Genomic DNA, 25,422 nt, shown 5'->3' with positions numbered 1-25,422 from the left:
CAATGTATGACCTGACAATAACAGACTGAAGGCGTGGGTGCCTCGGGCAGAGCCTGTCCGGGGTCAGGCTGAACTGATGACACACACGTAGAGGCATATATGATGGAGGCAGATTCTGGCCGATGCTGCTGAGGTTTTCGGGGCCACTAAAGAAAGGGTCATTCATGACCTCCTATATAGTTTGTCTTACTAATTTTCTTAGATTTTATGGAATTACTTCTTTTTTTCTTGGGATTGGACTCTTCATTTTACAGTCTTGAATTAAGACTCAAATCACATGACAATATTTAGGAAAATGCAACCTTTTTTCTGTTTAAGTAAAATAAAAAGTCTGGAGCAAAAAACGTCCCATTTCATTATAAGTAAAGGGGAAATATTAGTGGTAAACTATGCTGTGCTGGGAAAAAGAACAAAAAAGGCAGACACCAAACACCTCCATTTTCCCAAGATTAAATGATTATTAAAAAAAGCGCGCCACACTGTATAGAAATCAACATTCTCTCCCATAATTCTGTGCATCTGGGACTATAGAAATGTCACTGTCCCTGCCCCACATCTTCAAATTAACATTCTCAGGTCACAACAGTAAGTCTTCCCAAAGGGGACCTTCCGGAAAAACAAGCTATTTCCTCGGCTCATATTTCCCTGGAAAAAAAAAAATACAAATCAAGTCTAGTGTGAAGATGAGACCAGCCGGCCCTAATGAGCAGAGAACCCAAAGACGCATTTCTGGGAGACATAACTAAATGACAAGGACAAAACCAGGACTATCACTACAGAGGGACAATTTGTACTCTCTGACCCACGCTGAGCTTTTGTGGAACTAACTACAATTTTGCCACGAGGATAAGGCAAAAATTTCTTACTTATTTAGACAAAATTCCCTGTTTGGATTTTGGCTCTGCCACTTGCTAGCTGTGCTATGAAATGAGTCATATGTACATAAAGTGCTGAGGACAGTCCTAACACCCAGTAAGTGCTAGCTTTTATTTATTTTATAATGGAACGGTCAGGTCTCTAGGGAGTGCTTATATGATCTTACAGCTAAAGTAACAACGTGTGAGCTTAACTGAGTAGACCCTGAAGTTGGACAACCTGCACATAGATCCTGCTCTCCCAGATACAGGCCATGCAGCTCTGAGTTACATAATTGGTGTTATTTACTGTTCAAAGTCCCAGTTTCTTCATATGTAAAGTGGGATGGTAAAAAATGGCACAGACTTCATGTGGTTATTTTGAGGACTACATAAGCTGACACATGGAAAGCTTTTAGCATAGCGCCTGATATGTAGTAAATTTGCAGTCAGGATCCGCTGTGGTCTTACACACTTACAGGGATAACAGGAGATTGGCTGAGAGTGTAAAACTCAGACTGAAACCCAGAATGTTCATGTTGGGTCTGTATGAAAATCATTCAGGAGGTCTAGCCTGGATTCGGAGGGGCCTGTGAGGCACGGCCGCTGAGCAAAAGCAACCACAGCAGCACTTAGGCCCTTTCATTCGGCCTCAGGCTGCGGAGGCCTGAGCTCTGTGAACAAAGGCCTTGCTCATATGTAGCTCTAGTCCTAAAATATAATGCAACAAAGAGCTTCATCATATACTTTCTTCTACAATCCTATCAAAAGTGCTCCCTGTTCAAAAACAGCTTTAAACTGATGGCCATTTTAAATGAACCTGTATTAAAATTTAGTACACTGTCATCAGTGTATTTTGGTTCCTAATAAAGCTCTGCCTAGACGGATCAGGAATTTTTGGTTACAGATGATATATGTCACAGCAATGACAAACAATAAATTGTGGAGTCTGAACAAAATCAACCACTAACAAGACTAAAGAAGTACGAGACCAGCTCTATCAACATCACTGTGAACAAATAATGTCATAAACAACTTACTTCTCAGTTTCCTCTCTACCATACTGTAGGAAAACACTTGAACATATAAGGAGATTCTGAGAAGTTAGAAAACAGTGAAGATGGAAAAAAAAATCTGAAATCAAAGCCACCATATTAACAATCAGGATAACTGTTTACCCAGAGCCTATTTGTAACTTAAAGTAATCACTCAGATGCCTTCTACACCCCACCTGGGGAGTCCTATTCATCGCCCTCTGGATGATTTCTAAGCAGCACGTATTGCTCCTGTGCCGGAGGGACGTGTGGAATATTGTAAAGGGCACAGAAACGGTAGCTAAAAGGTGAGCTGCAAGAATTAACCTGGTATTCCAGAGACATGACTTAAGAAAACAAACAAAACCAAAACAGAGTAAGTATACTGGGGGGCGCAAAAGGAGAGGAGGAGAGGAGTAGTACCTCTTTCTGCAGCACACTCCAGCAGTCTATCCAAGAATTATATACTGGGGAGTAAGGAGGGCATCCACCAGCAAGCCTGAAATAGGAAAACAATACGAGCCATTCAAATTAATATTTACAAACCATTCTCTCAAGAAGTCAGCAAATCTGTCAAATATTCTCCTCCCTAGAAGTCTTCCTGAGACTCAATTCTAGTTCTGATAAATTTCCCTCCCTTATATTTAGGTTTTGAATAAACAAATAAACAGAACACAGCAACTGTATGATTAAAGAATAGGAAAAGGGGCCTGGCCTGTGGTGGCGGAGTGGACAGAGTGCTGCCCTGGAATGCTGAGGCTGCCGGTTGGAAACCCTGGGCTTGCCAGGTCAGGGCACATACAACAAGCAAGGAATGACCAACTAAAGTGCAGCAACTCTGAGTTGCTACTTCTCGCCCCCCCCCCCCCATCTGTAAAATCAATCAATAAAATCTTTAGCAATCCCCTTCCAGGAGCAATCTACACCTTTCTCTCCCCCTTCTTCCCCTCTTCCCCTGTTCCCCCAGGCACATTTTCCTTGCCCCTCTCTTTCTCCTAAGCTCTAAGTGACCCCATGAGGCCTGCAACCAGGACAGCAGCAGGCAGTGGCAGTTCGTCCCAGGCTGACCCCCCAACCTGTCGCCAAGGCCCCCTTTCCTCTGACTTTCTTCCTGCACGGCCAATAAATTCGTCCTTTACTTGCTGGGGGAAAAAAGTGTAGAAAAAGCAGATTTAAAAGGAGAAAGACTGATGGCATCTGAAGAGAAACCAAAGTATGGAAAAGGGGATTCAAAAACCAAGTGGTGTTTAGCCCTGGCTGGATAGCTTAGTTGGTTAGAGAATTGTTCCAAAGTGCAGAGGTTGCCAGTTCAATCCCCGGCCAGGGCACATACCGGACAGATGTATGTTCCTGCTCTTTCCCTTCCTCTAAAAGTCAATAAAGTTAACATTAAAAAAAAGAGAAAAACTAAATGGTGTTTAAAAGACCCTAATTATTTTTTTTTAATTTTTATTTTATTTATTCATTTTAGAGAGGAGAGAGAGAGACAGAGAGAGAGAGAGAGAGAGAGAGAGAGAGGAGAGAGACAGGGGGGAGGAGCTGGAAGCATCAACTCCCAAATGTGCCCTGACCAGGCAAGCCCAGGGTTTCGAACCGGCAACCTCAGCATTTCCAGGTCGACGCTTTATCCACTGCGCCACCACAGGCCAGGCTAAAAGACCCTAATTATGATAATAGATATAAACAGTGGTGACTACATGCTCTTATTCAGGTATAATCACTTCCTCTTTAAAAACTGCAAGGAATAACAACATACTTAACTCATACTTCAAGTATGCCCTGGGCTAAAACACAGCAGCTACTCCACAAATCACAAAACAAACAGAATATAACTGTGCTCAAAATTCCATCAACTTTCTTTTCGATGTCCTCTTTTAAAACAATGATGTGCCTGACCGGGTGGTGGTGCAGTGAATAGAGCATCAGACTGTGATGCAGAGGACCCAGGTTTGAAACCCCAAGGTCGCCAGCTTGAGTGCAGGCTCACCAGCTTAAGCTCAGGGTTGCTGGCTTGAGTATGGGATCATAGATAAGACCCCATGGTCGCTAGCTTGAGCCCAAGGGTCGCTGGTTTGAAGCCAAAGGTTGCTGGCTTGAGCAGGGGTCAACCGCTCTGCTGTAGCCCCCCCCCTCTCCCGTCAAGGCACATATGAGAAAGCAATCAATGAACAATGAGCCACAATGAAGAACTGATGCTTCTCATCTCTCTCCCTTCCTGTCTGTCTGTCCCTATCTGTCCCTCTCTCTGTCAAAAAAAAAAGAATAATTTGATAACTTTCTCACCCTTTTTAGAACAGTATCTATACTATACTAGTAAGTGCACATTATTTATATAAGTATTTGAGAAACATTATTTATGCCTTTCTCTACTCCAAAAGGGATATGAGGTGGCTACTTATAAGTTAATGCCACTACTGGTACATGGAACATACAGAGGAAAAAATTAGAAAATCTAGTAATATCATCATCTATACTTTTCTCCCCCAGATTCCTACCAGGACTGCCTTGCCTGTCAAGCATACAGGCAGCCAACTGCTAGTACTAGGATAAGAAATGCAGCCCTGCCCTGGCTGGATAGCTCCGTTGGTTAGAGCATCATCCTAATACTGAGTTTGATCCCCAGTAAGAGAACATAAAAGAATCAATGAACGCATAAGTAAGTGAAACAACAAATTGTTTCTCTCTTTCTCACCCTCCCTCTCTCTCTAAAAATCAATAAATTGGCTTGACCTGTGATGGCGCAGTGGATAAAGCGTCGACCTGGAAATGCTGAGGTTGCTGGTTTGAAACCCTGGGCTTGCCTGGTCAAGGCACATATGGGAGTTGATGCTTCCAGCTCCTCCCCCGTCTCTCTCTCCTCTCTCTCTCTCTCTCCTCTCTCTCTTTCTCTCTCCCCCCCCTCTCCTTTCTAAAATGAATAAATAAATAAATAAATAAATTTAAATAAATAAAAAATAAAAATCAATAAATTAAAAAGAAAACAAAACAGCCCTGGCCGGTGGCTCAGTGATAGGGTATTGGCCCAGTGTATGGACATCCTGGGTTCAATTCCCAGTCAGGGCACACAGGAGAAACAACTATCTGCTTCTTCCACCTGCCCCTTCTTTCCCTCTTCCCCACACATAGCCAATGGCTCAACTGGTTTGAATGTGGCCCTGGGCACTGAGGATAGCTTCCTTGGAGCACATTAGCCTCAGGCTCTAAAAATAGCTTAGTACTCGAGCATCAGCCCCAGATGGGGTTGCCAGGTGGATCCTGGTTGCAGTGCATGCAGGAGTCTGTCTCACTATCTCCCCTCCTCTTATAGAAATAATAATAAAATTAATAAACTGAATGCTTAAAAAAAATAAGGAAATACAATGCACTTACCCACAGTTGTTGACAGCCATAAGATTAGAGACAAGCACAAAGGGATAGGTCAACATACTGGCAAAAAACTGCAAAAAGTAAAAAGACAGCTAAGTTATTAGGTGAGTTCCAGTTGTCTGCATTCTCCTCTTTCTCGTCCTTTAAAGTCCTACTCCCACTGTGGACAAATACTCCAACACTGGGCTTTGTTTTCTCAGTATCTCAGGAAAGACTAAATTATACATTTTTGAGCCTGGAAATGCTTCCTTCTCTTAGTATACCACCAAAGCTAACATTGTAATTAAAAGCTAGAGGAATTCTCTTATTCTATGATTGAGTCCTCACACAAATAAAATGAACTACAATCCTTAAAAGAAAATATAGCCTTAAAAGGCAGTGACACAGTGGATACAGCGTCAGAATGGGACAAAGAGGACCCTGGGGTTGCCAGCTTAAGCACGGGCTCATCTGGTTGGAGCAAGGCTCACCAGCTTGAGCCCAAGGTTGCTGGCTTGAGCAAGGGGTCACTCAGTCTGCTGCCTCCCCCCCCCCCCCCCCGGTCAAGGCACATATGAGAAAGCAATCAACGAACAATTAAGGTACTGAAATGAAGAACTGATGCTTCTCATCTCTCTCCCTTCCTGTCTGTCAATGCCTATATGTCCCTCTCTCTGTCCCTGTCTCTCTGTCTCTCTCTCTCACACACACACACACACAAAAGAAAACAAATATAACTAAATTCAATCTCAAAACATTTCTGAAGTAAGAAAACACAAGCACCCTTCCAAAAACAATGGAAGAGACTTCAGAAGTCAAATACTGGAAGGTTCCATCTGACTAAAGGGGGTGACGTTCTCTGTGGAAGGTCAGCAGGCTGCAGTGAGCAGCAGGCCTGAGCACCAGGGACAGGGCTGTGATTAGACATGCCCACATCCCCCCACTGAAAACTGAACACCAAACCATGTGGGCTTGTTATTACTGCTACTGTGCAGCAGACTCAGTTATTCTTACCTATGACAAACATTGACAAATCTGACTTTCCTGCAAAAACCTGATTGCTTTAAAGCAGGGATAACACAGGCCAAATTTAAACAAAAATAATTCCTAGAAAGTTAAAATAAACCAACAACTCACTCCTGTGACAGCTTGGGAATAACTCTTCATTTCATTCATGGTGGAAACCTAAAAAAAGAAAGCCTTTATTAGCATGAGTAAGAAAATTAAGTTGATATTAACAGCTAATTGTCCTCAACCATATCAATATATGCTATCTCTGAATTAGCAGTTTCTTTTGACAGCTTGAAAGTTAATTTTGAAGATGAAAACAAAATACTGATTATGAGCATAAAAAGGCAGTGGTCAAAATGATCCACTTGATTAAACATTAACAGACAAATTCACAGAAGAATTTATAAGATGGCTTAGGAACAAATGTAATAACCTCAGTATTTCAAAAGAAAATAAGATTGGTAACCTTTCCCCATGTCCCCAAAATACAATCCCCGGAAACTACATTTATCACACACTTGAGACAAGTCACTACCTCTGTATACACCCCGCTGTGTACCAGATGCCTTGGAGGTCAGTCTTTATACTCAAAATGCTTACAACACGTATTCAATCTGACCCGGGTGTGTTCTATTTTCCACCATGCTGTGGGGCTGCTTGCGTACTAAGAGGTCCACAACTGCTAAGGCAAGGGAGATAATACTTCTAGGAAAGGCTAATTCCCCAAACCTCCCCCACTGAGGTTTCTAGAAAGCCCAATATAGGAATCCCCTTAACACTTCAGATTACACAAAACACCTTGACTACAGGTCCTAGCTGGTTGGTTCAGTGGTAGAGTGTTGGCGTGGCGTGCAGGAGTCCCGGGTTCGATTCCAGGCCAGGGCACACAGGAGAAGCACCCATCTGCTTCTCCACCCCTCCCCTCTCCTTCCCCTCCCGCAGCCAAGGCTCCATTGGAGCAAAGTTGGCCCAGGCGCTGAGGATGGCTCTGTGGCCTCTGCATCAGGCGCTAGAATGGTTCTGATTGCGGCAGAGCGACACCCCAGATGGGCAGAGCATCGCCCCCTGGTGGGCATGACGGGTGGATCCCGGTAGGGCGCGTGCGGAAGTCTGTCTGACTGCCTTCCTGTTTCCAAATTCAGAAAAAAACAAAACAAAAAACCCCCACCTTGACTACACTATAAAATTGTCCTGCTTCCTGGTGTCCTCTAAATTTAAGTAACAATAAAGAAGTGACTTCCTTGCCCTGACTGGTTGGCCCAGTGGTAGAGCGTCGGCCTGGTACACGTCTGGGGTTCGATTTCCAATCAGGGCACATAGGAGAAGCGACCAACTGCTTCTCCACCCTTCTAAAATAGCTCAGTTGCGAGCATGGCCCCAGATGTGCAAAGCATCAGCCCCAGATGGGGGTTGCTAGGTAGATTCCTGTTCGGGCACATGCAGGAGTCTGTCTATCTCCCCTCTTCTCATTTGGAAAAGAAGAAAAAATAAAAATAAAGAAGTGACCTCCTTGCAGCACAGAGCCAGGGATAGATCTCTTGGCTTACTCTGCTGCACTCTAGGACTTTTTAGGTACATCTCTCTATGGTAGAAGTATAGGTCATCCCCTTAGCCTTAGAAAAGTTGACTGATGTTAGTTACATGATGAGTGTGGCACACAACACACCACCATCTTACTTTAGAGCTAACCTAGCTGCTGGGTGAGTACAGTGAAGTCCGCATATGCACATCTCATCCAGGTCACAACCTACCCCACTGTCCAGTGCATAGGTATTGACGAGGTAGGCCAGTGAGTTACAGAGCCACAAAGAAATGATGTCACCTAGTAGGCGAGGAATAAGACCCCTACATGAAGAAACAATAAGGATAATCAAGAAATATAATCAGTGAAAAGATAATCTACTCAATACAAACACTTCCCAAAGAATTAAGAGATTTTAAAACATTCTAAAGACCTAAAAAGACATTGAATACCAGGACCTAGCCCTCATAACTAGTTCAGTCTAGCTGATACAATTGTACTTGAGGCTAATCTCGAATGACTTTCACTACTATTTTTAAAATGCAGGTCAGCTATACTCCTCTAAGCTATGGCCAATGGCTCACCTTACTATTAATAACTATAAGCAGGGAGGCCAAAACTTTGCCTATTTTGAAGAAGAGACTTAAATATGGTTTTTGCTCAACTATATTTGATATTCAATTTTGGCAGGGTAAAAAAATGAGAAAAATTACAAAATGAGAATGGCTCAAATACAGAGAGGTGAGAGACATAAAAACCCGCAATTCAAGAGTCTCAGTGATCTGTGATGTGAAGCGGCATGGATTGTGGGATGAGTCTGATCCCACTCACTGAAGACCAGGCTTCATATGCTACTTCTATCACTTATCAGCTATATGACCAGCAGCAAATGAACTGCCCAGAGCATCCATTTTTTAAAAATCTCTACAATGAGAATAACAGCTGTTCTGCCCATCTCCCACAGTATTTATGATACACCAATAAAATCAACTATGCAGAAATACTTTGAAATTAACAAGAACCATTTTAAAGTTTTATTAAAAGGACTTATTAATGTAGTTTTTACTGTTAATTTAAAAGTGAGTGATGCCTGACCAGGCGGTGGCGCAGTGGATAGAGCATTGGACTGGGATGCAGAGGACCCAGGTTCGAGACCCCAAGGTCGCCAGCTTGAGCGTGGGCTCATCTGGTTTGAGCAAAATTCCACCAGCTTGAGCCCAAGGTCTCTGGCTCCAGCAAGGGGTTACTTGGTCTGCTGAAGGCCTGTGGTCAAGGCACATATGAGAAAGCAATCAATGAACAACTAAGGGGTCGCAACAAAAAACTAATGATGGATGCTTTTCATCTCTCTCCGTTCCTGTCTGTCTGTCCCTATCTATCCCTCTCTCTGACTCTGTCACTGTAAAAAAAAAAAAAAGGAAAAAAAATTAATTTTCCTTATTTTATCAATGGGACATACTGTAAACTTACTATAAGGATAGAAACTTGGAATGAATTTGTCAAAAAAACAACAAACAAACAAACCCCTCATTTCAAATGTTTTAATGTCAGAAGCAAAAGTCTGGGATCTTTATAAGAATTTAAGCAAGCAGGGTCTAAACAGACCATAATGTGAAGCAAACCCAGAGAGTATATTTTCCTCAACAACTAAAGAGTTATGTCCTCATTCTCATTAAAGCTTTCCACTTACAAAAATCACACACAAATCAGCAATTTACTCACGCAAAAAATCCTAGTATGCCCTCTTCCCGATAGATGGTTACTACGGAGTCACAAAGCCCACTAGGTACACAGGAAGGAAAGGTAAAATACATTAGGATTATTTTGAAGCTATTTTGAAAATGTTCAATGATCACTTTTGACGAGGTAAAATCCACACCCCCTCCACCCTTCTACCACCCTCACTCTGCGAGGACATGTGAATGTGGACACAGAAGTGGAGATACTACTACCTAAGGATGTAACTGCATGGAGTCAGTGTGGACTTTGGCTTCTGTGGCTCTGTAACTTAATGAGATCCCGGGTAAGCTCCTAAACCTGCTGGGGCCATTTTCTTCTATTTACTGGTTTTCATACAGATCATATATCATATATGAATTTGCTCTGTAAACGCTAAGACAACATAACAATGTCAAGCACTATTGTTCTAATAAACTGCTCACAAGAATTAGGGGATCAGGGAATGTGCAGAGATACTCCAGAACTTTCAGCCTTTTGTATAGTGCATTTTCACCAAGGAAATACAGTGTGTCCGTAAAGTCATGGTGCACTTTTGACCAGTCACAGGAAAGCAACAAAAGACGATAGAAATGTGAAATCTGCACCAAATAAAAGGAAAATCCTCCCAGTTTCTGTAGGATGATGTGGCAGCATGTGCGCATGCACAGATGATGATGTAATACCATGTACCATGTATACAGCGGAGGAGCCCACGGCCATGCCAGTCGAGATGTGGACGGTACAGAGGAAAGTTCAGTGTGTTCAACGTGAATATCGACGTGTTTATAACAAAGCGCCACCACATAGGAATAACATTACTCGGTGAGATAAGCAGTTGAAGGAAACAGGCAGTTTGGAGGAGAAACCCCGTTCTGGTAGGCCATCAGTCAGTGACGAGTCTGTAGAGGCTATATGGGATAGCTACCTAAGGAGCCCTAAAATATCTGTGCGTGAGCCCACATCGAACTGCACTGAATAGGTATTAAACTGGGAGAGTTTTCCTTTTATTTGGTGCAGACTTCACATTTCTATTGTCTTTTGTTGCTTTCTTGTGACCCGTCAAAAGTGCACCATGACTTTACGGACACACTGTACAAGTTGGGTTTGCATCTCATTTGCGTAACTGAACAATTTTCTTTTGACTTGTCGTTTGCTTTTCTGATGTTCTTGTTTAATTAAAAAAAATCAAATGCTTCTTTTTTGTATTGCTTCATAATCATTTTAAATATCGAATTTTTGTGAGCAATATATTTCTGGCTTCAAGAGATTTCCTTGAATACTTGAAAACAAAAACTCTTACCAGTACTTGGATTCTCTGCCAATGAACTGCACCATGGATCTCAGAGTGATTACTACAGAACACAGAAAAAAAAATTTAAACTATACGAGATAAATTCTGATAGCCCTAAAAAAAAAAAGTTTTCCTACCTAAAGACTCTTTTGCTATCTGGATAAATTGAATAAAAGCCAAAACATGCAAGAAAAAATTGCAAGTACGGCACTTTACTGAACTCCCATGTCAACTATCTAAGCAGGCAGCAGAGATCACGTTATAAAAGAGGTAAGAAATCAGATTTCAGTTGTCAACTGCAAACATACCATGGAAGGGATGTGTGATGAGGGTAGCAGCAGAACGAGCCATCATCTCTCGTGTTGTCTAGAAACAATGAACACACACTTCTGAAATCTAAAGAAATGACACTCAAATTCTTGTAAAAATAATGTGGGTGGAGACTGTATGTAGAATAAGAAAGTGAGTGGCATAGATCCTGTGCCCTGTAGTCAGTAAGGAGCTTGAATGCACACAGTATAATATACTGCCATTCTATCACACCTTTCTACCTTCCTACCACCTTCCTACCTTCCTACCGTCCTTCCTTCCTTCCCTTCTCTCTCTCTCTCTTTTTTCTTTTTCTTAAGCGAGCGGAGAGAAGACAGATTCTCTCTTTCTTTCTTTCTTTTTCTTAAGTGAGCAGAGAGAAGACAGAGAGACAGATTCCCGCATGCACCCCGACCAGGATCCACCCAGCAACCTCAGATGCTCACAACCAAGCTATTTTTAGTGCCTGAGACAGAGGCTCCTTGGAGCCATTCTCAGTGCCCCAGGCCATCAAGCTCTCCCGAATCAATCAATTGAACCATGGCTGTAGGAGGAGAAAAGGGAGAGAAGGAGGGGAGAGAAGTAGATGGGTGCTTCTCCAGTGTGTCCTGACCTGGAATTGAACCCAGGACTTCCACATGCCGGGCTGATGCTCTATCCCTGAGCTAGCCGGTCATGGCCCTACCATACCTTTCATTAATGGATTTCAATGTTGTTATAGTTATTTCTCAATTTTCTCTGTAGAGATTTCTGTTATCGTCTCAATTTTACAGATAAGAAAAAGGAAAGCAAATAAACAGGAAGGGTCTCCAGCAAATAGTCACTGAGCTGGAATAAAATTATGAGGCCCCTATTGAGATTATTAGGTTGCTCTCACTGTGATTTCAGAGACTCTGATACCTACGCTAGACAAATGTCAGGCTCGGTTTAATCTGTACCAGTATCTCTGGGAGAACAGAATTTCTATTTGTTTTTTGACCACAACCCTACAACCCTGCAGTATCTTAGAGCTGCTATATTTATCCTAGTTTATCTTTCTCTTTACAGAACTCCATAAGAAGGTAGTAAAGAAAATTAAATTACTATACTTGAAGGTAGTTGTAAACAGAACAGGTCATTCATGTTTGCATTTAAACATTATCTTCACTTAGTTAAGACATTCCTCACCCCTATTCCAATGGTAATTCTGAAAATATCCTATGGAACAGGATGGGCTAAATTAAAGTTGAGAAAATACAATATGCCTATTAATACATTGATCTCTACTTTTAAATAAATTCAGCTCATGAAAATGTACAGAAAACCAAGCTGATTCCTCTGACATGTAGACTCAGACTCAGAGTGAGGTTTATTTTAGAATATGTGTTTCAGATGGCAATGTCTAGTAGACGACTGTGGCCTCACTACAGATAATCAGACGACAGCAAGACTGAGCAATGAGTAGTTCTGAGCAATTCCTATTCAGTCAGGAATGAAACCAGCTCCAAAGGCAGAGCATGGGAGTGAGACATGGGTGATGAGGAACATTTTAAGATCAAAATGATGTGGTAAAAGCACTTCTGGGTATATAATATCTAACACACAAAGGGCCTGGATGCTATTTTAAGACTTTGGTACCAGGCCCTGGCCCGTTGGCTCAGCGGTAGAGCGTCGGCCTAGCGTGCGGGGGACCCGGGTTCGATTCCGGCCAGGGCACATAGGAGAAGCGCCCATTTGTTTCTCCACCCCACCCCCTCCTTCCTCTCTGTCTCTCTCTTCCCCTCCCGCAGCCAAGGCTCCATTGGAGCAAAGATGGCCCGGGCACTGGGGATGGCTCCTTGGCCTCTGCCCCAGGCGCTAGAGTGGCTCTGGTTGCAACAGAGCGAAGCCCTGGAGGGGCAGAGCATCGCCCCCTGGTGGGCAGAGCGTAGCCCCTGGTGGGCGTGCCGGGTGGATCCCGGTCGGGCACATGCGGGAGTCTGTCTGTCTCTCTCCGTTTCCAGCTTCAGAAAAATACCAAAAAAAAAAAAAAAAAAGACTTTGGTACCAGAGGATTTCAATTCTACCAGAAGACTTTCAATAGAAACCCCTTTCAGCCTGACCAGGCGGTGGTGCAGTGGATAGATCGTCGGACTGGGATGCGGAAGGACCCAGGTTCGAGACCCCCGAGGTCGCCAGCTTGAGCACTGGCTCATCTGGTTTGAGTAAAGCTCACCAGCTTGGACCCAGGGTCGCTGGCTCCAGCAAGGAGTTACTCCATCTGCTGAAGGCCCCCGGTCAAGGCACATATGAGAAAGCAATCAATGAACAACTAAGGTGTTGCAACGAAAAAGTAATGATTGATGCTTCTCATCTCTCTCCGTTCCTGTCTGTCTGTCCCTATCTATCCCTCTCTCTGACTCTCTTTCTGTCTCTGTAAAAAAAAAAAAAAAAAAAAAAAGAAACCCCTTCAATTTTAAAGATGAAATGAGTGGGTAAAATTGTTTTGATTTTTTTTTTTTTTTGGTATTTTTCCGAAGCTGGAAACGGGGAGGCAGTCAGACAGACTCCCACGTGCGCCTGACCGGGATCCACCCAGCATGCTCACCAGGGGGCAATGCTCTGCCCATCTTGGGGCGTTGCTCTGCTGCAATCAGAGCCGTTCTAGCGCCTGAGGCAGAGGCCACAGAGCCATCCTCAGTGCCCGGGCCAACTCTGCTCCAATGGAACCCTGGCTGTGGGAGGGGAAGAGAGAGACAGAGAGGAAGGAGAGGGGGAGGGGTGGAGAAGCAGATCGGCGCTTCTCCTGTGTGCCTTGGCCGGGAATCGAACCCGGGACCCCTGAACGCCAGGCTGACACTCTACCACTGAGCCATCCGTCCAGAGCTCCTTCAAATGCATCTATTCCAAACAACAAGCAAAGCTTTTTCTCTCTTTTTTTCATGTTATACACATAGTAAAGCCCAAATTATATCTCAAGTTTAATTTCATTCAGAACAGACACTGCACAGACAGGTCTGATGATCCTGAAACTGCCACCCTGCACATCCTCTGATTTAGGGAAATAGCACAGGACATCACTCATCTCTTACCTCCTTGATAACTCGGTCGAAGGAAGATGAGACTTCTTTCTGTCCATTTCCAGGTCCTAACTCCTGGAAATCAAATAAAAGACGACAGATATCTTGATGGTTTTAAACAGAGCTGTTCAAACAGGAGGCCTGCCACTCACTGAGATGAAAGGGAAACGGACTGCTTGTCCCTTCTCCTCAAGAGGAAAAAAGAACAATAACTTGCAAAGGAAATGGGCCCACGCATACAAATCAGCTCCAACATACCTCAACCTTGTCAGACTCCTGGTAATGCTGCAAAGAAGCGAAAAGAAAGGAAAGAATCATTAGGACTACCATAGTGTCAGTGAGAGAGGACATAATGAAAACTATACCAGTAGATAGTAAAACCATTGATTTTTTTTTTTTTTTGCTGCAAATCTCCAATTAACTTCTAATTCAAGTCCAACACCTTAACCGCTCAGCCATCACAGTCCTTAACTTCTAAGTCTAGTCAGTCAGTTGTAAGTTAAGTATGTCTAAGACAATTGTGTGGCTAAGTTTAACATACTGGTCAGCTGAAGGACAAGAAAATGCGCATGAACACTCTCGTCTAAAAGAATAAAAAATGAAACAAAAAAACCCCCAAACATCATTTACTAAACATATACTTTTAATAGAAAACAAGATGGTGAAAGCACAGTTTAGACTAAGGCTACAGAAAAACTCTCATGGCTTTTTCATGGAAAAAGCAGGACCAATACCAAATTAGGGCAAGGCTCTTTTCTGCACTGTACAAAAGAACTGGTGTCGAGTCTGAATAGCTGAAATCGCCTCACTTTGTCTTTTGTATCTAGTTCCAAAACAAGTAAGAGATTTTTTTCTCTTACCAGAGAAGAGAACATGAATACCACTGGAGCTCAGACTATGCTGACAGAAGAAATACTTGTGGGATGTTTCAGAAATGGAAGATGGGCTACATAAAATGAAAGAATCAGACAATTAAGTTCCTAGTCACACCAGATTTAAAAAATAAACAACACACTCTCTCTCTCTCTCTTTTTTTTTTTTTAGCAAGAGAGAGAGAGGAACAGACAGGAAGGAGGAGATGAGCAGCATCAACTCGTAGTTGTGGCATGTTAGTTGTTCACTGGTTTCTTTCTCACATGTGCCTGGACTGGGGGGCTCCAGCTGAGCCAGTGACCCCTTGCTCAAACCAGTGACCTTAGGATCATTTCTATGAGCCCATGCTCTAGCTGGCGACCCCACGCTCTCAAGCTAGATGAGCCTGCGCTCAAGCTGGCGACCTCGGGGTTTCAAACCTGAGTCCTCAGCATCCCAAGTCACGCTCTATCCACTGCGCCACCTCCTGATCAGGCAATAACACTTCCTTTTGCAAAAAGAATTATGTTTTTAAAGATCAGAGGCAAGAGTACACAAAGCAATATTAAAGAAAATGATGTTTTGGGTTCAAATGACAGGTTTTTGGCTAGAATTAATTCTAATAGTTTTAGGCATGTTTAAAAATTCTTACTCATTGCTAGGCTTTGCTTTTTACTCCATTAATAAAATTTTCAACCTGTCTCTTCTACATTATTCTGAACAGATTTCAATTTAATTCTTGTTCAGATATATAGAACTCTTTCTTGTAAAGGTTAACAGTTACATCAACCCTGAATTGGTCTGTCTTCTTGACTGTATAAGCTGTTTTGATACTAAGTATAATACCAATCTTGTTATCTCTTTTGGCTACATGTGACATACATATTCAAATGGATACCTGGATACCTCAAGTTTGTCTTACTTTTTTTTTTTTTACATAAAGGGACTTGGTTTCAAGCAAAAATTTCACTTTTGCTCTAAGTCTATATGTAAACCTCTTTGACCAGATGAAAATTGGCTTTCTGTATGTAAATCTCACTTAGGCAACAGCAACACTTGCACTGAGCCCAAAGTAGGGTGTGGCTGGAAAGGAAATAATCTACAAAAACCCACTAAGACTCCATCACTCTGACCCAGCGTGGGCCACCAGGAACAGTGCTTCTAAACTCGGGCCACAGGCATAACACAATATTAATATAAAAAATAACAAAATAACTGAAGGATGAAACGTGAGGAACTGTCTGAAAAACCTTTCCAATTCAAATCAATGAAGGCTGAAAAATACTTAAAAATCTAAGCCAATTAGTTCATGCAACTATTTAACAAAATCATGATTTGCTCATCAGATAAAACATAGGAATGGATAAAGCCTAAAAAACTACAAGGAGGACTGTACTGAGTATTATCATATGTAAATTTAATATTTAAATAAGCAATTAGTAAACATTTGAAAATTAGCACATCTGATGTTATGTAGGTTGAAAGTATTTGGTTAAGCACCCACTGTCACATTTTTTGTTATAAAACAGAGGATAACAAACCCTTGGTGCCAGCAGGAGACAAAATAATGCACTAGGAAAAACCCATTAGTTTTATATTATCAACCATACTTAGTGGAACACCTTCCCATGGACTGTTCTGAACAGTATACAGAATTTGCATTTAAAACACCTTTATTAATAGAGCAAAGGGCAATGCTATTTGACCTATATTGTAATTGGTGCAACTAAGAAACCAGTACAATTAAAATGATAAGGTTTAGCATTTGAACTTTAAAAGAAATTGACAAGCTATGGCCGGGTGGTTTAGTGGATAAAGCATCAACTTGGTGTGCTGAGACTGTGAGTTCAATCCCTGGTCAGTGCATGTATCAGAAGCAATCAATGGATACACAACTAAATGGAACAACTAAGTGAAATAAGAGTTGATGCTTTTCTCTCTCTGTCTCCCCCCCTTCCTTATCTCTCTCTAAGAATAGAAAAACTAAAAAAAAAAAACCCTGATAAAAGGATCGCTAACAAAAGAAACGTAACTGACTTATTGGCAGTGCAGGATGCACTCAGGAAGAAATGAGCCCACACCGGGCAGTCAGAGGAAAGGGGCTTGGAGACAGGCTCAGGGTGAGCCCAGCACAAGCTGCTGCTGCCCACCGCTCCCCTGGCTGCAAGTCTCCTGGGGTCTGGGGTTCCTTAGAGCTCAGGAGAAAGAGAGGGCAGGGAGAACACACCTGGGGGGAAGAAGAGGGAGAGGAGAACAAGGAAGGTGTGGGTATGTGCCTGTTTTTAAAAATATCATGAAACATCTCAAATAGACAGAAAAATTAAGAATAATTCACCTATGTATCTATCACCAAGGTTAAATAGATGTCAACATTTAGCCCTTTTTGCTTAAGATTTCTTACTTTTTAAAAATAAAATGCTACAGATACAGCTAAATTCCACTCTCACCTCATCCCCCCTTCCCAAGAGTAACCACTATGCTGAAACTGATGTATACTTTAGTTATGTTTAAAAAACAAAACAAAACAAAAAAAAACCCCAAATTTTCAAACTTATGCAAATATAACAGATATAGAAACAGTGCAAAAAATACAAATGTACATAAATAATTAAAAGGCAAATATCTATATAGCCATGATCTAGGTCAAGGAAAATCGCTCTCATTACCCCAGAACCCCATGCATAGTCCCACTCCCCACAAATAAACACTATTGTGACCTTTACTTTATCTTTTTCTGTTGTTTAAAAAATAAATTTGTGCCTGACCAGGTGGTGGTGCAGTGGATAGAGCGTTGGGCTCGGATGCGTAGGATCCAGGTTCGAGACCCCGAGGTTGCCAGCTTGAGTGCGGACTCATCTGGTTTGAGCAAAGCTCACCAGCTTGTACCCAAGGTCGCTGGCTTGAGCAAGGGGTCACTTGGTCTGCAGTAGCCCTCAGATCAAGGCACATATGAGAGCCTGATCTGTGGTGGCGCAGTGGATAAAGCGTTGACCTGGAAATGCTGAGGTCACCGGTTCGAAACCCTGGGCTTGCCTGGTCAAGGCACATATGGGAGTTGATGCTTCCAGCTCCTCCCCACCTTCTCTCTCTCTCTCTCTCTCTCTCTCTCTCTCTCTCTCTCCCTCTCTCTCTCCCCCCTTTCTCTCTCCTCTCTAAAATGAATTTAAGAAATTAAAAAAATATTTTAAAAAAAAGGTACATATGAGAAATCAATCAATGAACTAAGGAGCCGCAACGAAGAATTGATGTTTCTCATCTCTCTCCGTTCCTGTCTGTCTGTCTCTATCTGTCCCTCTCTCTGACTCTGTCTCTGCCACAAAAAAAAAAAAAAAAAAAAAAAAAACTGTAAGAAGACATTTTACCAGGGGTTAAATCTAGAAATAAGAGGAAAATCACTTCAGAAAGAAAAGTTTCAATCAGCTTCCTTTCTCCTTCAAAGAAATAAAATCAGCTGTACAGGAGATCAAAGAAGTATATTTGATTTCTGCTCGGAACAACTGGTGCAGAGGAAGACGATTATGTAAAACAAACCCATTACTTCATTTCACACGATCCTACTTGCTTCCCGGGAAAAATTAAGAACAGGTATTTCACGTACAGGTATTTCAAGAGGAAGAAAGGGCATGATAATAAGTATGACTTTGGAACTGCTCTTAGGAGTAGAACAAATTGCATAAAAGATCATCTAAATCTGTGGGAAGATTAATTGATTTTCTTCTTACCTGTAAAACTTTACCATGGACCACAGTCCCAAGAACTCCTGAACACAGTCTTGGAGTTAAGCCTGTGAACAATCCACGCTTCCCATCGATGCTTGCAATGTGCTGAGCTAAGGACACAAGTCAGAGATTTTAATTCTAGCTGAAGGAAATGGTTACAAAAAAATTTCAAGGAAACATACTTTCTTTCTTTTTTTTTTTTTCCTGAAGCTGGAAACCGGGAGAGACAGTCAGACAGACTCCCGCATGCGCCCGACCGGGATCCACCCGGCACGCCCACCAGGGGCGACGCTCTGCCCACCAGGGGCGATGCTCTACCCCTCCGGGGCGTCGCTCTGCCGCAACCAGAGCCACTCTAGCGCCTGGGGCAGAGGCCAAGGAGCCATCCCCAGTGCCCGGGCCATCTTTGCTCCAATGGAGCCTTGGCTGCGGGAGGGGAAGAGAGAGACAGAGAGGAAGGAGGGGGGGGGGTGGAGAAGCAAATGGGCGCTTCTCCTGTGTGCCCTGGCCGGGAATCGAACCCGGGTCCCCCGCACGCCAGGCCGACGCTCCACCGCTGAGCCAACCGGCCAGGGGAAACATACTTTCTATATCAGTAACTTCTGTCTGTCATGATCCTCAATATCATCCAATTCCAAGTGAATCAGACACTTACCATAACTAAAGAGACCAGGAAGTTGACATACTTGCCGCCCGAAAATATTTCGTCCTATTGTTGGAGGAAGAGGTTCATATCCCACCTTTCAAAACAAGAGAATATATCAGTACTAAGCAATATTTCCATGATGGTTTGGCTGCAAGGTCTTGAATGAACACAAGTAGGGTTTATATTTAACACAAGTTAGAATGCCGTGTATGTTTTCCAAGACAATAATGCAGCTTCATCCTTGCATCCTTATCAGTTTTTTTCTTTTTTTAAGTGAGAGAGACAGAGATAGAGACAGGAAGGGAGAGAGATGAGAAGCATTAACTCAGAGTTGTGGCACTTTAGTTGTTCACTGATTGATTCTCAGATATGCCTTGAGTTGGGGAGGCTCCAGCCAAGCCAGTGATTCTTTGCTCAAGCCAGTGTCCTTGGACTCAAGCAGCAACCAAAGGGTCACGTCTATGATCCCCGGCTCAAGCCGGTGACCTTGAGGTTTCGAACCTTCAGCGTCTCGGTTGACGGTTTATCTACTGTACCACCACCTGGTTAGGCTCTTTTGACCTTTTTAAAAATTTATTTTAGAGAAAGAAACTTCGATTTGTTGTTTACTCATTTATGCATTCATTGGTTGATTCTTGTGTGCCCTGACTGGGGATGAAACCTGCAACCTTGGGAATACTGAGACAATGCTCCCACGATCCCCAACCAGGGCCTCCCCGTCAGTTGTTTCGTTTTGTTTTGTTGATTGATAAGGCTGGTTTCAATAAACTCCCGAGTTTCTGTTTGGTTCAAATTCTATTAGCCATTTAACTAAGATAGGCTAATATCAAACTTAAAATAAAATAAGGGAACTTTTGTTAGGAAAGCAAATGTTTATTGATTAGGCTCAAAAATATTTTCTTAAGAAAATCTAGCACATTTCATATATTTGGACAAAACGAGAAGACTAAGCTATCAACTTCGTATTTGGTTAGCAAGGTATATGCAGATATAGCTGGGTAATTGACGGGAACTAATTACAAGCTAAGGCTACGTTAAACAGCAGACTGCCATTCACAATCTAATGAAGGCCATTTTAGAATTAATGATTATCATTTTATTTCTACAATATATTCTTCTTAGTATTAAAGAGACACTTGAGAACGAAAACACTGTAAGACATGGTTTGGCTCTACCACTGTAATTCTTAAACTGCTAAATTAAAGAACTTCTGACTGAGCTCCCTGAAAGTATTGCTGTGCAACTATTTTTAAAAACTGCGTATTTGGGAATTATACTGAAACCCCCGAGACACTCGGCAGTGTACAGGTTTTGTGTAATTAGGATTAAGGATATTCAAGTTTTTGAGGCAAGGGCTTTGAACATCACTCGACAATCCTACCTTCTGGAAAAGTACTGAGCAATGGGCTCATACAAGATTTACTGCAAAATGCTGTCATCACAGATGCTATCTAGCTACAAATGTGCCAATTCTGTTTTAGACAACGTAGTACACATTTCAATCAAAGTCTTTGTTCTTGATTCAAATAACTTATTTTACAATAGCATCTAACATATAGAATCTGAATCTACATGGGTCAACTCAGCAGCACATAATTTAGATTAGCGTCAACTCAAGAATAAGAAATGAGATCCTCCCTAGTGTCTTGTATATTTTTGACAGAAAGGTAGGTTGTAAAGACAGCAGGACTTCTAAAAGCTGTTCCTTTCCTTGGCACAATGCATGATGTAATTATGTCAAACTCTTCAACGAAGGCTTAGAAAAATGAATGATCATCACAGGGAAATTCAGAAAGGCAAGTGAAAATACTATCTAAGAGCTTGTCATCAGCTAAAACCTGGCCTACTTGCCTGTGAATATAAAATAGCATCTAAGAATTCTTATCGAGTCGATTAGAAACATATATGGTTAAACTCGCTAAAACTCTTTCAGCAGAACTGATTTCCAGCTCAGACAGATGTGATTTCCACTCTCAGGAGCCACATGGGCTGCGGCTGTCCAGAGCGGATCCTTCCGAAATCTGACTCAGCCACACTTCATTAGCACTTCTGAGAGAGCTCCCCTGTTTATTCGAGTACCTGGCGCTAAAATCTCGGAAGAGAACAGCAGCAATAACAGTAGCGGGAAAAGAAAAGATGCGAAAGAAATGCTGGCTCCCCTCTAATTTCGAATTTCAACAGATTTCGTGTCCTGCGTTTGGGGCGGGGAAGGAGGTGAATGCTCATTTCAGAAGGGCGAGAGGGTCGGTCTGGGAGCCGTCGGTGGCGACGGGGCAAGATCAACCTCCGGGGCTTGGGGGACAAAGTTCAGAGGAGCCACCGGGCAGGGCAGGGCAGGGCGGCAGTTGGCTGCGGGGAACGGAGCGGGCCTCACCGCTGGGCGGAGGGGCGAGCTCTCGGCAAGGCCCACGGCCGTGGAAGGGCGGCGGGCGGAGGAAGCTGTCCCTGCGGGAAGGACCGGGCAGCAGAGTAGCGGCACCCCGGGAGCCTGAAGGCCCGGGAAGGCTGGAGCAGCGGCGACCGAAGCGGGCGCCGGGCGGGGAAGGGAATGGCGAAGACTCATACCTGGATGAGCACCTTCACGTACATGAGCGGCTGGGACAAGATGGTGAGACCGGAGCCCAGGAGCACCTGACTGGCCGCGTCCGCCATGATGGCACCCGCGGACGGACAGACAGACGGAGCCACCAAGCCACAGAGCCGGTCCCGGGTCACGTGCCAGGGCCTCTGGCTTCACTGGCCCGCCCGCGGCGCGCGCGCACGCACACACACAGCGCGGGGCCCCTCCCCTCTCAGTCCCCGCCCGCCGCCCCGCCCTGAGAAACGGCAGGCGCTCGCGCGCCCGCGCAGGGGTCTAGGCGGGGCTGACGGGGCAGGGGCGCATGCGTGGCGTAGTGGATTCCGCGCCCTCCACTAGGAACCGCGGTTTCTTTTGCGTCTGCGCAGGCGGGAAGCGAGCCCGGAAGAAGATGAATGGGAGTGGCAATGGGGGTGTGACCCTGACGGCTAAGGCAAGGTCAGAAGACTAAGAATTGGGAGGAGTCTTCGTTATGACTAACCTCTGCGTTTGGCATTTGAGCATCAGCAATATTAGGTTCAAAGGGTATTCAGCATTAGAACCATGAAAAAAAAAAACTAATGGCTAACAAAAAGTTAAGTTTGATATGGAACAATGAATTAATTCATCGGTGGGTTGCTGTTCGTGCATTCATTCAAATGTTAGCTTCTCAGAAATACCTTCCCAGATCGCTCTCTAAATTTACCTTCCTCTTATTTCCCACCATATCGTTCTGTAGCACATATCGTTGCAATTTATTTATCTATTGTCTCCACACAATGTGAGCTCCGTGAGTTCAGGAACCGACAGCCTTTTTTCATTGTTGAATAGGCAGCCTGGCACATACCAAGTGCTTATGAATGAACAGAGTTTAGTGCTCATCAGGCTACAGGGTATTAAAGGCAAAAGGGGGGGGGGGCATTGTCTTTACCCCTTCAGCCCCCAACGCAGACGTTCTATATCAAACAACACTTTGTGAAACAGTGTGGCAAAGGGAATGAAGTACATACTTAGATCCTGGCTTTCTTTTGTATCCAAGTGATTCAGAAGTAATTTTCTCTTCAGTTTTTGTATCTAAATCTAAGAGTAACACGAATACCTACCTCTCAGGGTTGTTGAACATTAAGTGAAATTGTGTATAGGATAAGATTTTTAAAAACTATATTAAAACACAAAAGTTAGTGGCCCTGGCCGGTTGGCTCAGTGGTAGAGCGTCGGCCTGGCGTGCAGAAGTCCCAGGTTCGATTCCCGGCCAGGGCACACAGGGGAAGCGCCCATCTGCTTCTCCACCCCTCCCCCTCTCCTTCCTCTCTGTCTCTCTCTTCCCCTCCTGCAGCCAAGGCTCCATTGGAGCAAAGATGGCCCGGGCACTGGGGATGGTTCCTTGGCCTCTGCCCCAGGCGCTAGAGTGGCTCTGGTCGCAACAGAGAACGCCCCAGATGGGCAGAGCATCGGCCCCTGGTGGGCGTGCTGGGTGGATCCCGGTTGGGCGCATGCGGGAGTCTGTCTGACTGTCTCTCCCCGTTTCCAGCTTCAGAAAGATACAAAAAAAAAAAAAAACAACCCCACAAAAACACAAAAGTTAGCTTTAATTAATGTCCTGTATTCAGCACAGTGCTAGGTGATATTGGGAGGCAGTTCACAGAGCAGGAAGGAGCATGGGCTTTAAAGTTCAGTGGACCTGGTCCAAATTCCACCTCTACCAGTTATTAACTGTGTGACTTTAGACAAATCACAGAACCTCTTCGAATCTTACACAAACTAGTATATCAATATCTACTTCATACTGTTGTGAGAATTGAACGAGATCAAAGGTCCTATAACTTTTCCCCCGTTGTCCAATTCTGATTATGCCACTTGCTAGTTGTGGACCTTGGTCCAGTCATTTAACCTGTTTGTGCTGCAGGTGGGATGATTAAACCTCCCTCAGTGGTTCGTTGTGATAAGTTTCAAAAGGAATCTGACATTCCCTATTCCCCCTCTTTGCTTTACTTTTTAAAATATACATATATTTTATAATTTACTTATTGATTTTAGAGAGAGAGGTAGGGGGAGAGAGAGAGACAGAAACATCAATCTGTTCCTGTATATGCCCCCAACTGGGAATCAAACCAGCAATCTAAGCATATCAGGATGATGTTCTAACCAACCCAGCTATCCAGCCAGGGCATTTTTCTCCCTAGACTTTATCACCTTCCAATATACTATTTAATTAAAATTTTAATTTGTTCCTCTCTGCTGGGGCCCAGCCCCGGGGGGAATTCAGGGGTCCTACAGGAAGAGATGGCGGCAGCACGAAATGAGTGAGAGAGCCGAATTGGTTTTTAGCATTCACTGCCAGGCATCTCTGCCAATGGCTAGTCTAGCTTCATTTTTATACACACACACTGAGTTACAATCACATGGTATTCAGAATACATTGATTAATAATTGTTTTTGTTTCATTATGGTTACATATTTCTAGGCAACAGTTAATTCATTTCTCTAAGCTATAAATCAGGTGGTAAGTCATTCTAAGTATAGTTATACAATAACTTGAGTAGCAACAACAATATTTGCGCAAATTTCTAAAAGGTCAGTATTGATTAATAACTATTTTATCTAAGGGTCTATTGTCCAGTCAAATTTTATTTATCTACTATATTCATATACTAGTTAAGTTCTAACTTTATTCTTCTCAGAGTGTTCCACCACCTGCAGGTCAGGTATGTGAGAAGAAAGGAAAGTTTCTCTACTCTACCACATGAGAAGGCTAGGGAGGTAAAGTAATGAATTAAGTGAAGGCTGAAAGGTGCTTCTGTGTATAGTTACTGTTTCCTACCTATTCATAAGTCACAATCTTTTTTTTTTTTTTTTTGTATTTTTCTGAAGCTGGAAACAGGGAGAGAAAGACAGACTCCTGAATGCGCCAGACCGGGATCCACCCGGCACGCCCACCAGGGGGCGACGCTCTGCCCACCAGGGGGCGATGCTCTGCCCCTCTGGGGCGTCGCTCTGTTGCGACCAGAGCCACTCTAGTGCCTGGGGCAGAGGCCAAGGAGCCATCCCCAGCGCCCGGGCCATCTTTGCTTCAATGGAGCCTCGCTGCAGGAGAGGAAGAGAGAGACAGAGAGGAAGGAGAGAGGGAGGGGTGGAGAAGCAGATGGGCGCTTCTCCTGTGTGCCCTGGCCAGGAATCGAACCTGGGACTCCCGCACGCCAGGCCGATGCTCTACCACTGAGCCAACCGGCCAGGGCCTATTTTTTTTTCTAACATGATTAAGAGGAAGGAATTCTCCTACAAACTTAACCCTTTTCGAGGGACATCATAGCCAGCCTCTTATGTCTATGAGCCCAGGTAAAGGGGCTTACAGGCTTTTCTGTGGAACTCACACCCTCTGTCTCATTTCCAAAGAAATTACTACGAATCTGCAGGGAAAGCACAGTGCTATTATCCCTGTGCCATAAATGATAGCACACACACCCAGAAAATGATAGCTAATTTGGATAAAAGGCCAAATTAGCCTGACCTGTGGTGGTGCAGTGG

General features: G+C 43.5%; 1 protein-coding gene across 1 annotated transcript; it reads right to left on the bottom strand.

Annotated features, from left to right (window-relative positions):
• Nucleotides 1-434: 434 nt before the first annotated feature.
• Nucleotides 435-22,124, bottom strand: MTCH2 (mitochondrial carrier 2). Its single transcript, XM_066361572.1, has 13 exons — nucleotides 21,906-22,124; nucleotides 19,350-19,434; nucleotides 18,698-18,804; nucleotides 14,382-14,408; nucleotides 14,136-14,198; nucleotides 11,085-11,142; nucleotides 10,786-10,837; nucleotides 9,489-9,548; nucleotides 7,996-8,089; nucleotides 6,371-6,418; nucleotides 5,258-5,325; nucleotides 2,312-2,387; nucleotides 435-645 (listed from the first exon to the last, which is right to left on the bottom strand). The coding sequence occupies exons 1-13, from the start codon at nucleotides 21,990-21,992 to the stop codon at nucleotides 559-561; spliced, it is 912 nt and encodes a 303-aa protein (XP_066217669.1). The 5' UTR covers nucleotides 21,993-22,124; the 3' UTR covers nucleotides 435-558.
• Between the last annotated feature and the right edge of the window lie 3,298 nt (nucleotides 22,125-25,422).

Source organism: Saccopteryx leptura, chromosome 1, assembly GCF_036850995.1.
Source record: "Saccopteryx leptura isolate mSacLep1 chromosome 1, mSacLep1_pri_phased_curated, whole genome shotgun sequence".
In the NCBI taxonomy this organism is placed as follows: domain Eukaryota; kingdom Metazoa; phylum Chordata; class Mammalia; order Chiroptera; family Emballonuridae; genus Saccopteryx; species Saccopteryx leptura.
Note: the sequence above shows the minus strand (reverse complement) of the source record. Positions and strands in the feature narration are given on the sequence as shown.